This window comes from Hypomesus nipponensis, chromosome 25 (assembly GCF_054491055.1).
Source record: "Hypomesus nipponensis isolate SF chromosome 25, ASM5449105v1, whole genome shotgun sequence".
Classification (NCBI taxonomy): domain Eukaryota; kingdom Metazoa; phylum Chordata; class Actinopteri; order Osmeriformes; family Osmeridae; genus Hypomesus; species Hypomesus nipponensis.
The window spans coordinates 1,943,634-1,959,492 of NC_140385.1; the positions used below are offsets into that span (position 1 = coordinate 1,943,634).

At 44.6% G+C, this 15,859-nt stretch overlaps 1 protein-coding gene across 1 annotated transcript; it reads right to left on the reverse strand.

Moving 5' to 3' along the window:
* Positions 1 to 22: 22 nt before the first annotated feature.
* LOC146221675 (uncharacterized) lies at positions 23 to 15,696 on the reverse strand. Its single transcript, XM_084690933.1, has 21 exons — positions 15,377 to 15,696; positions 12,413 to 12,854; positions 10,482 to 12,165; positions 10,062 to 10,343; positions 9,320 to 9,748; positions 8,716 to 9,171; positions 8,155 to 8,370; positions 7,771 to 8,049; positions 7,321 to 7,575; positions 6,899 to 7,135; positions 5,238 to 5,501; positions 4,711 to 5,007; positions 4,232 to 4,486; positions 3,911 to 3,988; positions 3,682 to 3,775; positions 3,532 to 3,575; positions 3,057 to 3,268; positions 2,632 to 2,885; positions 2,371 to 2,490; positions 1,940 to 2,099; positions 23 to 1,476 (listed from the first exon to the last, which is right to left on the reverse strand). The coding sequence occupies exons 2-21, from the start codon at positions 12,768 to 12,770 to the stop codon at positions 1,163 to 1,165; spliced, it is 6,288 nt and encodes a 2,095-aa protein (XP_084547059.1). The 5' UTR covers positions 12,771 to 12,854; positions 15,377 to 15,696; the 3' UTR covers positions 23 to 1,162.
* Positions 15,697 to 15,859: the final 163 nt, after the last annotated feature.

The window sequence follows — 15,859 nt, forward strand, 5'->3', positions numbered from 1 at the left end:
TGTGTAAATGAAACCATGGTCATTTGCATTATTACATAGATTTGTATTTATTACACTTTTCTTTTTACAATAAGCTACATTGAACAAGGAGGACGACACTGACTGCACTGTTAGATCAATGAGGTCCTTGAAAATAAGAGTGAAACAGTTTAAAAGTTAATGCACATGTATTTAAAACGATTATGGAGTCCATCCATTTTGAAGCACATATTAACAAATATAAACTACTAAGGGAAAAAATTAATAAAGGAAGTACAAAGTCACCTATTTAAAAATCAATGGTCATGAAATTACTCAGTTAAAGTGTCTGTAAACTACAACTGAAAATGAGTTTTAAGTCCGTCACACCACAGAAGAATGTGTTATTAACTACTCATCCAAATTCTAATTCAATAAGTATGTTAAATTAGGCTTTGAAATCGTGAGAAAATCTGCAGTCTTCTCTGTTCGAGACTGGGGGGGGGGGGTCACCTGAAGGAGCTGAAGCTCCGCCCCCTTGAATTTAGCAACAACAGGAACACTAGCTAAATCAATTGCAGATATCAGGACAGACCTACCTGCAGTCCCTAAGTGTTTTATGTGTTAATTACTTTGTCTTTTCATTGTACCAGCTGAGTAACAGAATGCAACCGTCTGTGATCTGACGTAGATAGGTGGCTGTGATGTGGACAGGTTGGGTTTTGCCCCGCCTAAACAAAACCTGAGCTGAAAATGGGTGAGAAACTGTTCAACGCTCTAACTCCACATTTCAGTGCGACAAAGTTTTCGCGATTTGCACATGCTTTCAGCAACTAATTTCACATGTATATAATGTACTGAGAAGCAAATAATGGAATTTGCTTTACAGCACCTTTAATGACAGCTTCCAATAAATAATTATCATGTATACTTTTATAAACATGTATAAAACCGAACCTAGAAGCACCGTATCCTGAGTTCTGAGGTTTGTGTAAACAGGTGCATTATACTGCTGGATGTTAATACAAAAAAGGGGAAACACATGATGTAATTAGTAAACAACTAGTTATCCCTAAAGTCATCATAATCAGAATAATGATCATAATTATAATCTTTTGCATATTAATTTCCTGTTAGCTCCTGTTAGCTACCATAATGTTGAGATCTGTTTCTTTAGGTCGGAGTTGCCCCTGGCAACAGTAACCTAGTTTGCGACCAGGAAGGGATTCAGCAATGAGGTTACAGCATGGTCATTGCGAGGTAATTTTCCCATTAATTCCTTGGTGACCAAAATGGAGTCCCTGGTGCCCCATGTGGTTACCATGAGGTCTGCCAGCGTCACAGCATCCTTCGCCTCCTCCAGGGAACTCTTGGGGACGGGGTCGTGTGTCTCCAAGCTGTTCATCAATCCTTTCAACTTCTTAAACTCTTTTTTCTTCAGTTGTTCTATGATGTTGCACAGCGTGTTGATCCATCGTCGTCCGTGGTTACCTTCACTGGAGACGTTGTTTTCTGATGCTGGGAGCAGGAGATGAAGGTTTGTTAAGTCCTCAGTAAATGCAGAACTAACACTATCCCTGAACCTGTACATGTGAGTATCCCTAAATAAGGAGACTGATTTGTTCATCTCTAAACAGTTTAGTGTCAGTGGTCATGAAATTACACCAAGTCCAATACTTCCCTCTTGTTAACTAGATGAAGTATGATTCTCTTTTGAGAACTTTGTAAGTCTTGTCGATTTTACAAAGTATTCTCCCTGTAACCCTCACTGTAAGTCGCTCTGGATAAGAGTGTCTGCTAAATGACTATATAACAGGTTGTACCATGTGCCTGTTAGCTTTTTGTGTCTTCCTGTACCATTGCTGCATTGCTGAATAAACCTCTCAGGCCACCTTACCTTTGAAAGATATTCCGTCTGTCTCTACTTTTTATCCAAATCCTTCTGAAGTAAAATATCCTACAATAGAAATGTAAATGTTACCAGAGGAAGCTTTGAGTATGAGCCGGCGACACCAGCGGCGAAGCATCTTCAGTTTGGTTTTTTCCACAATACTCAGATTGAGTTCTGAGATCCCCAAACTCAGAAACAGCTCGAATGAGGCATGCTGGCTTGGACTGTAATCAGGGAGAAAAGTGTATTTCTGATGGGGGGGAAACAGTAAAAAGGGGAGATGGAGGACAAGAAAAAGAAGAGAGAGAAAGGAAGAAATACAGGTACGGTAGATTAGTAACTTTCCTTTTAGCATCTTCAGAAAACAACATAAATCACAAACAAAACATTTCGGAATCCCCAACAGCTTTTTAGACACAATTAAAACCCTCTTTTGAGAAATGCAGAGGGTTGAATGTTTTGGACAGTACAAAACGTAACAGCAGTGTCGGAAGGACACGCACCACCACTGAACATCTCACCTTGGGCTGTAGTTGGAAGTCCTGTTGGAGGTCAGACTTCACAGTATATTTGGCTTTGGGTCTGAAAATACAGTTGGAGCTTGTCTTGATGTATGTATACTTCTTGTTACTCTTCTCCACCTTGCACAAAGTAGAAAACCATAGTATTAATATGTATTTATTGGGATGGGTATAGAGGGTGAGCATTCAGATTCAAGTAGTCTAAAATGATTGTTATTTAGTGTGTTTCTTTCTTATTGTATATCTGCTTAAAAATCTCACCTGTAAGAACGGAACACTCCTTGGGATCAGGAACACCCAGAGCCTGTTCTGATTGGCCGTCACTTTGGGTTCCAGGAAGAACAACACCTGTCCTTTTATGCGCTTGTTGGAGAACTTGTTTTTCCGGACGAGAGCAAACCGTGAGAGTCCGTGTATGGTGATGCTGACATGCTGGTGAGTCACCGTCTGAGGGTACAGGAACTCCCTCTGCTCACGGCTCACGTGCAGCACTCTGAGGTTCTCCGCTGCGTTCACTGCACACACACACACACACACACACATTACACACACATATTATACACACACATTATACATACACACACGCACGCATAACACCCCCACACAACAAACACACGTTACACGCACACATAAATGTAAAAAGTCTTGCTTTTCTCATCCACTAAAGATTTCCAAGAGCAACCCACCGTCGGTCTCACAGTGTGGCAGGTCCAGTCGATACATGAGTGTCTCTGGGCTGGTGATGCAGTACAGGGGCCCTGCTGGTTCATAGCCACTGTTGGTCAGGATCCTCTCGTCCCAGTGTTCAGGGTGGTACTCCACACTTCCCTCTCCCCACATCCCAAACACCAGCCCCGTGGCCCTGCACCTGAAGTGCCCGGCAGAAGGGCACGTGTACCTTGGGGGGTGGAGGAGGGGTGGGGGTGGGGTAGGGGTGGCGGTTTGGGGTGCGGTGGGGTTTTGGGGGGGCATAATGGAAACAATTACTTCATATATATTTATTATTATGAAAAATTATTTATCAAAATGCCCTTTTGTTGAACTGAACTAGGATAAACTATGAATTTGTTTTGTAATTTGTTCAAAGTATTCCACAATGAAAGCAAGGTCCAGATCGAAAAAAGGTTTTTAAATGTACTCATGTATGTATATGTAACTTACCTGTACGACATATTTGAAACAGAAGGAGCAAATTCCTCAGTGGTCTGTAAACAACGACAAAGAGCAATGATTAGACCACCAAAACAATTGTTTCTGTGTCATTTAGCTCAGTTACATGGAAATATGTTACGTATCTGAGGACTCTTGTACCATGGTGAGTGCTGTATAGGATTCCATCTTCAGTCGTGTCAAACATTCCTGAGAATCAGAGGTGTCTTCATAGTCTGATCTGTGGGACAAGAGACTGTATGGAGAAGAAAATTGGTATTGACACCCTGGACAGATTTTCCTGCATTGTTTTTGTGTCTGTGTGTGCGTTTGTGTGTCTGTGTGTGTGTGTGTGTGTGTGGAGGGGGATTGGGATGTTACTGAAACTCACTTCACGGTTTGCAGTAAACCCATCATGTACATGTTGAGTTTCGCGAATCCTTCTTTGGTAATTGGATTGTCGTGCAAACTAAAACAAGAAGAGAACAGGGTACGGGTGAACCCCGATAAACTCCGAACATCACAGGGATTACACACCTGGATTACACACCTGGATTACACACCTGGATTACACACCTGAATTATACACCTGGATTACACACCTGGATTATACACCTGGATTATACACCTGGATTACACACCTGGATTAAACACCTGGATTAAACACCTGGATTACACACCTGGATTACGCAATTGCGATCCCGTGACTCACCTGAGCACCTCAGCCTTGTGCAGGTGTGGAAAGAGAAGATCCAGATGCTCGTCCCTCAGTCCACAGTGGCTCAGGTCCAGTTCTGACAAGTCCTTGGAGGAGTCGAGGACCAGAGCCAGGGAAGAACAGTCCCTCAGGTCCAGAGGAGTCTGGCTGAGGTCCACCTTCCTGCCCAGGGCGTTCATCAGAGGGATGCCCAGCCTGTCCCTGCCGGCTACCAGATGCAAAAGTCGCAGCAGAGTGGACTTCCCAAGGCTGGACAGGAATTCATTCATCATTTTATTCATGATTTCTACACGATTATAGACTTTTTATACAGAATAGTTAGAGACAATTAGGTAAGTATACATGCAGATGCCTTGGTCATGGTCATCACGGCTGTTCTTGTAACTGTTTATTACATATTCAAATAACTATCTCCAGATCAAAGACGTCAAGTAAAATCCAAGAACCGCATAAAAATTACTCACTAATTTTACCTTAGACGGACCCTCGGTAAAACACGACACAGCTCTTCCAGTCCAGCATCTTCTACCACACAGTCGGTGATATTGAGCTCTGTGTCGGTGTCGGAGTCTTCAATAGCAGAGCAGAGCATATTGCAGTCTGTAGAACACAGGTGGAGTTGGTCCTCTTCCAAGGTCAGGTCCATGGAGGAAGAGCAGGAGAGGTCTAGTTTGTGCTGCAGAACTGCCAATATGGCAGCAGCCACACCTGTCATTGTCCTGATCCTGCCCACCGCGTGCAGCAGATCCAACAAGAGCCTTCTGTCCACCCTGAAATTAAGTGTCTTTTTATTTTTCATCGAGTCCAATCAAGGTGTATTTATTTTGTACATGAAAAAGACCAAGAAGCATAGCGATGAGAATTTCCAAGCACAGTCAAGACTCATCAACTATAGGCAACCACTGTCTGACTCCTTACCAAGATCATCTTATTTCCTGGCTGGTTTAGGCAAAGCGGAGAAGTGCAGCGGAAAAATCAGATACTGAAGTAAAAATAAAACCTGAGCTCTGTGATTCTGTGTAGAGTAAATGTCTTCAGTAAGTTCTCCATTTTCTCCACGGGAATGCTGGTCCACAAGAGGTTGAGTTTCACCCCGTCACTGTAGTCCAGCGCAAAACGCAACGCGTCACAGTCCTCCACGTCCAGGGACAGGTTGCTGAGGTTGATCCATTGGTGTGTCGAGGTCAGAAAAGGGTTCACAAGGTGTCCAGAACGCTGTTGGTATACGGCTCTCAAGACTGTCCTGGTAAAGGGGCCGTTCACTCTGTGCCAAAACAAAACAACACAAAAACTGTCACACTCAACGCAGGCTCTCTCATTGAAATCTAAAAGTGTAAGGTCCATCAAGGGTTTTCCAATGGTCTGCAAACTGGATTTCACATGGAGAAAGCTCTGAATGGATCAAGGTAAGACACAAGACACCGAAAGAGGTGAGAGGGGAATCGTATTATAGTGTAAAATTGTCTAGACCTTGTACTGTGAAATTTTCTACGTCTTTAACCTTCTAAGTTCAAAAACGGCACTGGGACTCAGCAAAGTGTTTATTGGTCTTTTGATCCCGGGATCTGACTGGTGTTTTCTCTCTGGACATTCCCTTATTTACTAAGTATTTTCCTCCTGTTATCTTGTGTTTTTTTTACTATTGGTAATTACAGATAGTCAGATTCTACGCATTTTCACAAAACTGGTCCCTTCTCCTGGGGGTTTCCGATTACAAATGCATTGGACATGTAAAGGCCCCTGTTGGGTGTTTACACATCGGCCTTGTCTGTGCTCACGCCTTTCTTTTCTTTTTTTTTTACAAATAAATTCCCCTCTCTACTCAGGGCTAGTACTGACCATAGACTGGCAGCTGCTCTCTACTCAGGGCTAGTACTGACCATAGACTGGCAGCTCCTCTACTCAGGGCTAGTACTGACCATAGACTGGCAGCTCCTCTACTCAGGGCTAGTACTGACCATAGACTGGCAGCTCCTCTACTCAGGGCTAGTACTGACCATAGACTGGCAGCTGCTCTCTACTCAGGGCTAGTACTGACCATAGACTGGCAGCTCCTCTACTCAGGGCTAGTACTGACCATAGACTGGCAGCTCCTCTACTCAGGGCTAGTACTGACCATAGACTGGCAGCTCCTCTACTCAGGGCTAGTACTGACCATAGACTGGCAGCTCCTCTACTCAGGGCTAGTACTGACCATAGACTGGCAGCTCCTCTACTCAGGGCCAGTACTGACCATAGACTGGCAGCTCCTCTACTCAGGGCTAGTACTGACCATAGACTGGCAGCTGCTCTACTCAGGGCTAGTACCGATCATAGACTGGCAGCTCCAGGTTAGACTCTGTGGCGTCGGTCCCTCAACGCGCCTCTTGATTTATAGCTAAGGGGCTTCTCTGCCTGCGATGGAAAAACGGAAAAACTAGTCTTCTCTCACACTCCTCTGCTGTTGACGCGCAGATCTCTCACTTGGGCTCCCTGAGACTCACTTATCTATCGTTTTGTGGTAATAACAATAAGTCAACAGCTTTTCATATGGTTTCCAGTAATATAATATCCTAAAAGGGGTGATTGAGAATTTCATTTCCAATCAGATAAACCCATAATCATAACCCATCTTCATCATTTCAACAGTGTGATGTCATTTCCACGTCAGTATTATCAGACCTTTGAAAGCGAGCGTTACTGAAGAGGGGGAGAAGATCTCCTGGCTCAGCTCGGATCTTCTTCAGGTTGACAGAGATGGGATTGGTGGTGGTCTCTAGCAGGTAAAGAAGCACCTTCCAATCCAGAGTGCTGTCGGAGAGATCGTTGTTGACCTTCTCCAGGAAGCACTGGGTTAGCTCCTTGTCCTGAGCCTGGAACACCAAGAGAGCCAGCTCCTGCAGAGTCACCTCATTCAATCTATCTTGGACGAAAACATGTAAAACAAACTATTATTTGTCAGCAAAAGAAAATAAGCTTTTCCATGTTTTCAGGAGTGATGTCAGGAGTGATTGAACAACTACGTATGTTCTACTCATCCTAAAGGTGTTTGTGAGTAGGAAGGGGGATGTCTTTATGTTTACAGCAATCACCTTTAAACTTGCCTGATAGTTAGCGGAGCCTCAAGGCACAATAGCGCTGTGAGAAAGTTCCCCTCAAGCGGCCAGTCTGTCAGGTTCAGGATCTTCACTCTCCACACCCTCAGAAGAGAGACCAAGCTACTTACCAACCTCCCCTGAACCCTTTTGGTTGAACTTGAACAGTAAAAGACGAGAGCCAGCTCCTCGATTATCAGACGATTAAAAAATGACTTGGACTTTACCAGTCTGGCCAGTTTCAGCAAAGAAATGTTGTTTGTTCTGCGAAACAGATTAATTTCGGATGTTATTTGTCTTCACAATAAATTTTAACATGAACACAGATATCACAGAATACTAAATCAAATGAGTTGCCCTTTACTGTCTGATTAAATACTTCTGGCAACATGGACAGAGTTCAGCACTACTAGAGTCCCGTCTTCGCATACAAAATCGTAAATAAACATTCATGCAGACCTAAGAGTGTACATTTCTTTCACTTGTTTGAATAGCAGCTGGGCTCCTTCAATGGAGATACTCTCTGGGGTAAGTGTCATATTGAGACATTGTCCATCAGGAACAACGTTCTCAGTACCCAGAAGAGAACCCAGAGCTCTGCAGGATTCTGTCGTCAACCATCCGTTCAGAGTGATGTTGAAGTTGACGGCTTGGAGGAGGGAGACGGCTAACTGCGTGTTCAGATCACCGGAGAAGAACAATATCTCGCACAACGAAAAGATGACCTGCTCTTTGCAGCTGAGAAGAAAAAACACACGAAAAAATGACTCGGGAAACCAATCAATTTCACAACAGATGTCACAACAAAAAAAAGAAGAAAAAAAAACTTATGAACAAACTTACCACAGCTTTGCGCAAAGGTCTTGTAAAAACTGTCGGGCTGAGAGCTCAGATGAGTACGCGGAATGGAGAGCTGTCAGTAAAGCTCGCAGAGACGGCTGTCCTGTCTCGTTGTCGTCCAGAACGCTATAAACACAAAGGTGCCTTATACAGGACCTCTGGACCGCAGACAGGGAGAGGGGGTTCGCCAGGTCTTCAATCTCATCTTGGGGAGAAACCCTGGCATGAAAACGCATTTTCAAGACATGACAAAGAAAAGGCTTGTCATTGGATTGTAAACCCTTAATAGGCCAAATGTTTGTTTTAAGTGTATTTTAAAGGTGGAAAATATTTTGCATTAAATTGGGTAACTAAATACTCCCATTTTAACATGTGAATTTTGCATTTAGAAAAGCACATATAACCTCATTCAAAGCTAGCAGCGTATAAGCATAGACTTTTTGCAATTATGCTGAGTCGAAATACAGTGTTACTACAAGAATAGATCTCGTCCAATCAGCACACTGGCATCAAGGTTAGGAAAAGCACGACACAGTGATCGACAGTGAGGCGCTATAAACTCACCACAGTTGTGAGATGTGCGGCAAGTATTGGATGAATCGCTTTATGTTCTCATCAGTCCAGTTCACGGACCAATCCTTCAGATAAACAGGTCTTTTCTGCCGTGTAAATTTCAACACTGTGAGTAAAACAGAGCCCTCTTCCCCACACATGTTGGTAACCCAGACTGCCGGAGCAGACAGCAAAATCGTCTGAATTGCTGAGATGATTTGTTCTTTCGGTTCGAACTGGAGCTCCACCGCGGAGGAGTACAGATTGAGGAGAAATTCGGTCTGTTCCTGTTCCACGTTACCGCAGTCTAACGGGAAGTTTGGGTAGCTACAGACATCGGACAGCAATTTCAAGGTTTGCTCTCCAGTCTGGTCTTCATGTTGTTTTGCCAACCGGAAAAGATTCAGAAGCCGTTTGATGGTTTTGGATTGGGTATCCCTGTATTGGATGAGGATGTAGTCGTTGAATCTGTGGAGAGATATAGCATGTTAAATGTATTCATTTATAACATAAATCCACTGTCAAATAAAAAACGATTGATTCCGCCATAGTCTATAAACATATTACATGGATGGTCCAGAAAATGCGCTAACGATTTTAAAGCCTGATAACTTGCCTCAGCTGTGAAATGAACGGCAAAAACACCAACAGTGTTCGCAGTTCAGTTTCATCATCGGACAGTCCCACTTCCATGGGCTTCTTCACCCCTGTCACCTTCAGCACATCCAGGACAGAGGGGATCCTCCTGTCGGCAAGGCTGATCTGCCAAACCGGCGGAATCGAGTGGAAAACAGGCAACAGCTCGGGCAACACTGTCACACCTCGGCTGTTCTCGTACGACTTAACATGCTGGTGCAGAAGCAGAGCAAAAGTGGTCTTATTCTCAGTGGAGTCTGAGTTGGTCACTGGTAGAATCCTGTGGAGGTGGTCCACGCATCTCTGTCCGATCTCTTTCTGTTTCAGGGCCCCATGTAACAACAGATCCAGCTGGAAGGACCTTGCCCACGCCTCAAACGAATTACTCCTGTCACCTGAATCAACAAATCTGAAGGAATGGTTATGATATTGTTTCATGAAAGCAATAATGATTGACCTGTCTCTGTATACTTTCTTCCTTGTTTTAATAATGGAGTTAAGATCGGATGAAGAAAACCACCCTTGTAAGATTCGCAGATCATATACAGGGAAAGACACAGAGACCAGTCTGGCACAATCCCTCCGTGGGTATACTGATTTGATGATGGTTTAAAAATAACGTAGTAAGTTTGGCGGTCACCTTCACAGTATACCATGGCAATACTACTCGAACATCTTAGCCAAACTAAACTTTGCTACTGTTCATGCACGAGGCTCCAAACCTGATTTTGTTGATGTTGGGCAGGCTATCTAAGATGGCTATCGCCAAAGATTCAGCAATATGTGGCGTGTCTCTGTCGAGGTGCAGGCAGAGTTCCACAGTCTCTGCTCCCTTCTGCTTCAGAAACTCTCCTGTCTTCTGGAACAACCCATGGTCATTTTGCCCCTCGACAGCAGACAGGTGGAGTTCTCCGTCACATAATCTTAGCAGTCTGTCAAAATCAGTCTGGGTATCTGGGTGTAGAGCAACTTTCCACATCTGACATTGTCGAATGGGGTCCAGGCTGTCAAACCAATAAAGGAGTTTGGGTTAAATAAACATACAAGCGCTCATATTTCACCTGAGATAGCCTTGATGTCTTTGGATTTATTTATTTGTATTTGTTTGTATTTTTGTGTGCATCTGCCCTGTGCAGGCCTACCTCAGATGCGCAATATTTCCCAGAGAGCTCAGGAAAAGTTTCAGTCCTCTGTCAGATATAGAGCAGTCATCTAAGTAGAGACAGACGACCTGGCATTCTGATTGGTTGATCACGTAGGAGACGGCACAGCAATGCTGGGGGTCGAGTTCCTCATCCGATAGGTTGAATTCAAAGTTGACCTTCTGCAGGAAGCTTGCACAGGTCTCAGGTGATTGGTACTCATACAGGCACTGGCAGGTAAACAAGAGATTTTCTGGAGAGACCAATGCACTAGATCCATCGTGATTTTCGTCTCCACTAGGATGGATGAATGTGTCTATGATCTTTTCCATGTACGAATAAGATATGTTCCTTATTTCTTCCGCGTGCACGACACAATTCATCAGCTCCGCGAGGCGGCTGGACATGAGTCCACAGAGGAAACAGACAACGTACTTCAGGTACTTTCCGTCTTCAGTCCCGCATTTCTGAAGAACATCACTAATGTTGCCTGGCGTCATCAAAAGGAAAAGAGCTGCCCAGAACTCCTGCATGGTGTTGTGCAGGAAGGACGAAGACAGAAACTCTGTCGTTGAAGCTGACAGGTCTTTGGTCGCACCATGTGTGCTGAACGTCAAAAACGCTTGTTGGATGTTGTCTTTGCAGTCCAGTCCTGACAGGTTGACTGATTTATTCAGCATGGCTTGGTAGGAGCTTAGCGCTAGGAAGCTGATGTTGCCCTTGTGGTCCTGGATGTATTTGTCAAGATGCTCTACGTTCTGGTCGCCGTGTATTTTCATGCAGTGGCGGAAGATCCGGACGTACATTTCTGTTATCGTGCAAGAGTGAAGATCTGACTCGGGGGAGTTGAAGGAGATGCAAGCGGTCACTATGAAGGCGTACATGGGGACGTGACACAGGCTAAACACAGCCAGGTTGTTCAGGATGCTGCATTCCTTCGGTTCTGTGGTGCCCAACCTCCACTTAAAATAAGCATGGATGGACTCGTCGTTGAACCCTTTCACCTCCACCCTGTACGAGGGCCAGTCGGTCAAAAACTCGCAGTCCTCCGCCTCCGGTCGGCAGGTAGTGAGGACCTTCGCGTCACATAGGATGTCTTTATTCATGATATCTTTTAGAACGGTGTTACTCATCTCTTCAATGACCCCGTCAAACACCACCGTGACGTTTTCCGAATTCGTTTCGAGGTCCCGCAAGACCTCGTCCTCCGTGCCCCGCTCCGGACGGACGTATCTGTCGAAGAGCAGAGACCGCAGTGTGGACGGCTCAGAGGAATGAGATATGGACCTCATCGCTGGCTCGTCAAAGTAGAACATGTAAGTCTCTTCGTAATGTTCGTTCTCCGACCAGAGCCGCAGGAGTTGCTCCACGACGGTGGTTTTCCCGATGCCTGGTTTCCCAACAAGCAGGATGTTCCTCTCGTTGGTGTTCAGTAAATGATCGAGGGACAGTTTTCCTTTGTCCCTCGGGATGTAAGTCTTCAGTTTTTTTTCACGTGCCTTTTTGTACCCTTTGCACTTGATTTTGGACAAGTCACTCTTTTCTGTGTCTAAGACAAGAGGGATGTAGGTAAAGGCTTTCCACTTGTCTCTGAGGAAGTTCATGCTGCGGTCCAGCTTCGCTTGGACCCCCTCTGTGGCTTTCATCTTCAGCTGTTTCCTGTATCTCTCGCACGGCCCCAGGTCTGCAAAGACAACAATTTGACAAATTCAGTCTTTCTGTAAGAGTTAATGCAATGAGGTTGTCACAGTACAAAATAGCACTGACGCAAAGGCTTGGTGGTACACCAGAATGCCCATAACTGTACATTTCCGGATGATAAAACGACACTTGGATTACTTGTTTTGGTGTACCCTCATTGCCATCTCCTCATACGCAGCACTTTCAAATGCTACGGTAGGTTTTACAGATTAGCAGGTTGCCAGGCCTACCTGAAGCTGGACTACTCTGTGAATCAGGGTCCTCTGCAAAGGAGAAGCAGCTGATCCACTGGTGCAAATCTGGGCCCGGCTTGGACTGAGTTCTGGGTAACGTTTTGTGCCTGTTTTCGTATAGAATCTTCAACAGCTCATAACTGGCAACCTCTCCTCTCCTGATGACCTCGTTGAGTAGCACTTTCGTCTGGGACGACCTCTTCTTGTACGACCTGACCTTTCGCACCACCTTCTCTGGGACGATGTTGAGATCTCTCAAGTGTTCCGTCACCATCGAGGGGTTCCGGAGGTGGGTCTCGAGGGACCTGCGGCCATTCTGAAGGTACTCCAGAGCGAACTGCTGAGTGCTCGCCATGGTCTCTCTGGTTCCCCTGGTTCCTGTGGTTCCCCTGGTTCCTCGTCATAGACAGTCACAGCCCGGGCTCTCCATACAGTCAGTCTGTGATAGAAAACATGAATACTAGAATGGCCACAACTGTGATTTTATCCATTTTTTAAATATATGTGTGCAATAATTGTTGTTGAATTTAAAAAAATACAATCCTCCTGGTAGTGACGTGGAAATTGACAATCTTACTGTTGACATGATAACAATGGATTATGATTATTGATTTATCTGATTGAAAATGAAACTCTCAAATTACCTGTTTTAGTATTATTCTATATTACAGGAAAACCATATGTTAAGCTGTTGACTGATTATTGTTACTGCTGAAGAGTGAGGGAGAAGGCCACCTGGAGGCAGGCAGAGGCCTGAAGAGTGAGGGAGAAGGCCACCTGGAGGCAGGCAGAGGCTGAGGAGTGAGGGAGAAGGCCACCTGGAGGCAGGCAGAGGCTGAGGAGTGAGGGAGAAGGCCACCTGGAGGCAGGCAGAGGCTGAGGAGTGAGGGAGAAGGCCACCTGGAGGCAGGCAGAGGCTGAGGAGTGAGGGAGAAGGCCACCTGGAGGCAGGCAGAGGCCTGAAGAGTGAGGGAGAAGGCCACCTGGAGGCAGGCAGAGGCTGAGGAGTGAGGGAGAAGGCCACCTGGAGGCAGGCAGAGGCCTGAAGAGTGAGGGAGAAGGCCACCTGGAGGCAGGCAGAGGCTGAGGAGTGAGGGAGAAGGCCACCTGGAGGCAGGCAGAGGCTGAGGAGTGAGGGAGAAGGCCACCTGGAGGCAGGCAGAGGCCTGAGCGGGAAGGGGGTCAGAGACCCGAACCAGAATTAGCAGGGGGTGCATTTTGTGGCAAGATGGACTACAAGCTTAGCAGGGGGTGCATTTTGTGGCAAGATGGACTACAAGCTTAGCAGGGGGTGCATTTTGTGGCAAGATGGACTACAAGCCTGCAATAAAATGCACGCCCCTCTAATGTCTGTTCTGTATATCCCAGCATCAAATGATTCTTACTGTAAAAGGAGGGGACTATTATGAGTAACCACAGTAAGTTTCAAGCATGTGACACTTTCCTAGTCAGAGTTAGCAGGGGTTGCATTTCATGGCAAGAAGGAATACAACAAGTGTTGTGGATAATTTTGTAAGTTTACGTGTATAGTGAAAATAAATCAGAGTCTCGAACAAGTCAAAAATAAACAAAGTCCAAAGGTTGAAAATTATTCTAAGTGTTGACAAGTCAAAAATAAACTAAGTCCAAACTTTGAAAATTATTCTAAGTCCCACAAGTGAAAAATAGTCCAAAACAGACGCACTGGAACTCAGAGTATTGATGCTAAAGGTTTATTCCAACAGAGGGTAAAAAAAAAGGATCCAAGTGAGTTAGCTCCCAAGAGCAGACTGGCCGTTTCTCTCCAAACATCCACTTATATACTGTATTTTCTGCCTATTATTTGTGTAATTTTTTGCCATTGGTACAATACTGTTGGTCACAGATACATTATGCATCCTCACATTATTGGTCCCTTGTCCTGGGGTTTCCGATTACAGCTGATAGCCTATTCTGGATCAGAAGACTGTTGTTTTCGACCTGTCTGAGTAACCGACCCCAACCCGCAGACTAACTGCATTAAAATCGCATGCCTTGGAACCTATACATTAGTATGAAGAGCCATGTGAATGACTTTGAACCTGCTACACAAAATACATTTCATTTGGTAATCATAGCTGGGGTATATTTCATATAGCCAAATGCAATATGCTATATGATCATTTATTTATTGAACCTTAACAAAATTGCAAAGTGCAAATGTAAAACAAATGTCTTTGTTTAGCATTTAGTCCAGTGCTTATGTGGCTTTCAGAGGTTGTTTAATGTCTTTAATGTGTCTTGTTCATATATTAAGGCAATAATGATAACAAATAACACATTTTAAATAATTAAATATTACATTTTGTATATGGCCACATATTAAAATTAGAAAATAAAGACACTTTTCAGTCCTCACATATTGAAGCAATAATGATAACCAAGGCGGCAAGGTGCTCACAGTGTTGCCAGATTGAAAATGGCGAAGTATCAAACCAAAGGCTCAAAATGATCGTATTGAGGGGATAATTATTGTGCATCTGGCAACATTGAGAAGGCGGTTGACCAATGACAGTTCTCTCTACAGTCAGAGCTCGCGCAAGAAAGTGGAACGTCAGGGAGATACCCTTTCCAAAACCTGTAATGGGCGTAATAACTAGTCTGTGAAAGACACAGAGAAACACAAATATCTGACGAGGCAAAATCCCGGACAATTTTTGAATCCCTGCCGGACGCATTTTATAGGTCTCGAAAAGAGGACATGTCCGGGTAAAAGAGGACGTCTGGTCACCCTAACTGAAGACACAAACCTGACTTTTCTTCTTGTCAGTATTCCTGTTTTGAAATATATGCTGTATGTGTATGTCTATATGTAATATATTTCTTATTTAGCCTATAGAACGTTGGGTTGAGAGTTGTGGTCTACTGTTTTGGGCGGACAAGTTAAAAACGAAAGTAAAGACTTAATAAATAAAAACTACAGAATCATAATAAAATGCTTACCTGTTTATTCACCCAGTAGACGAATCGCCAGTAATCGATGTAAATGACCGCTACATTACTGTAAGGATGTATTTCCGCGTTGCTCCCTCTCCTTCGGTCTCGCTGTCTCCTCCGTACTTGGGGTTCGCGCTGACCTTGTGCAGTCGGCTACAGATAAGAACACTCACTCTCTCTTCCTTTAACTCCCACACATTTCTGAACATCAAAAAAAAAATCCTGTGCATCAAGGACACCTAGCGCACGCACCTAACCTGGCTGCCAGCCCAACTTCTCCCGCCCACAAAAAAAATTGTTCGGGAAGTTGGGTCTGGAGGGTCTCGTATTGGGGACAACTACAGAAAACCCAGAATCGGGACGGACCATTTGGTTGAAACACGCTCCGTACTCAAAGCCCAATCAGAGAATGTCTAATATAGAGAGAACTGCCACTCTCGGGAAACTTCCGGGTTCTGAACTGGTTGAAGTTCCATGTGAGGGCACTAA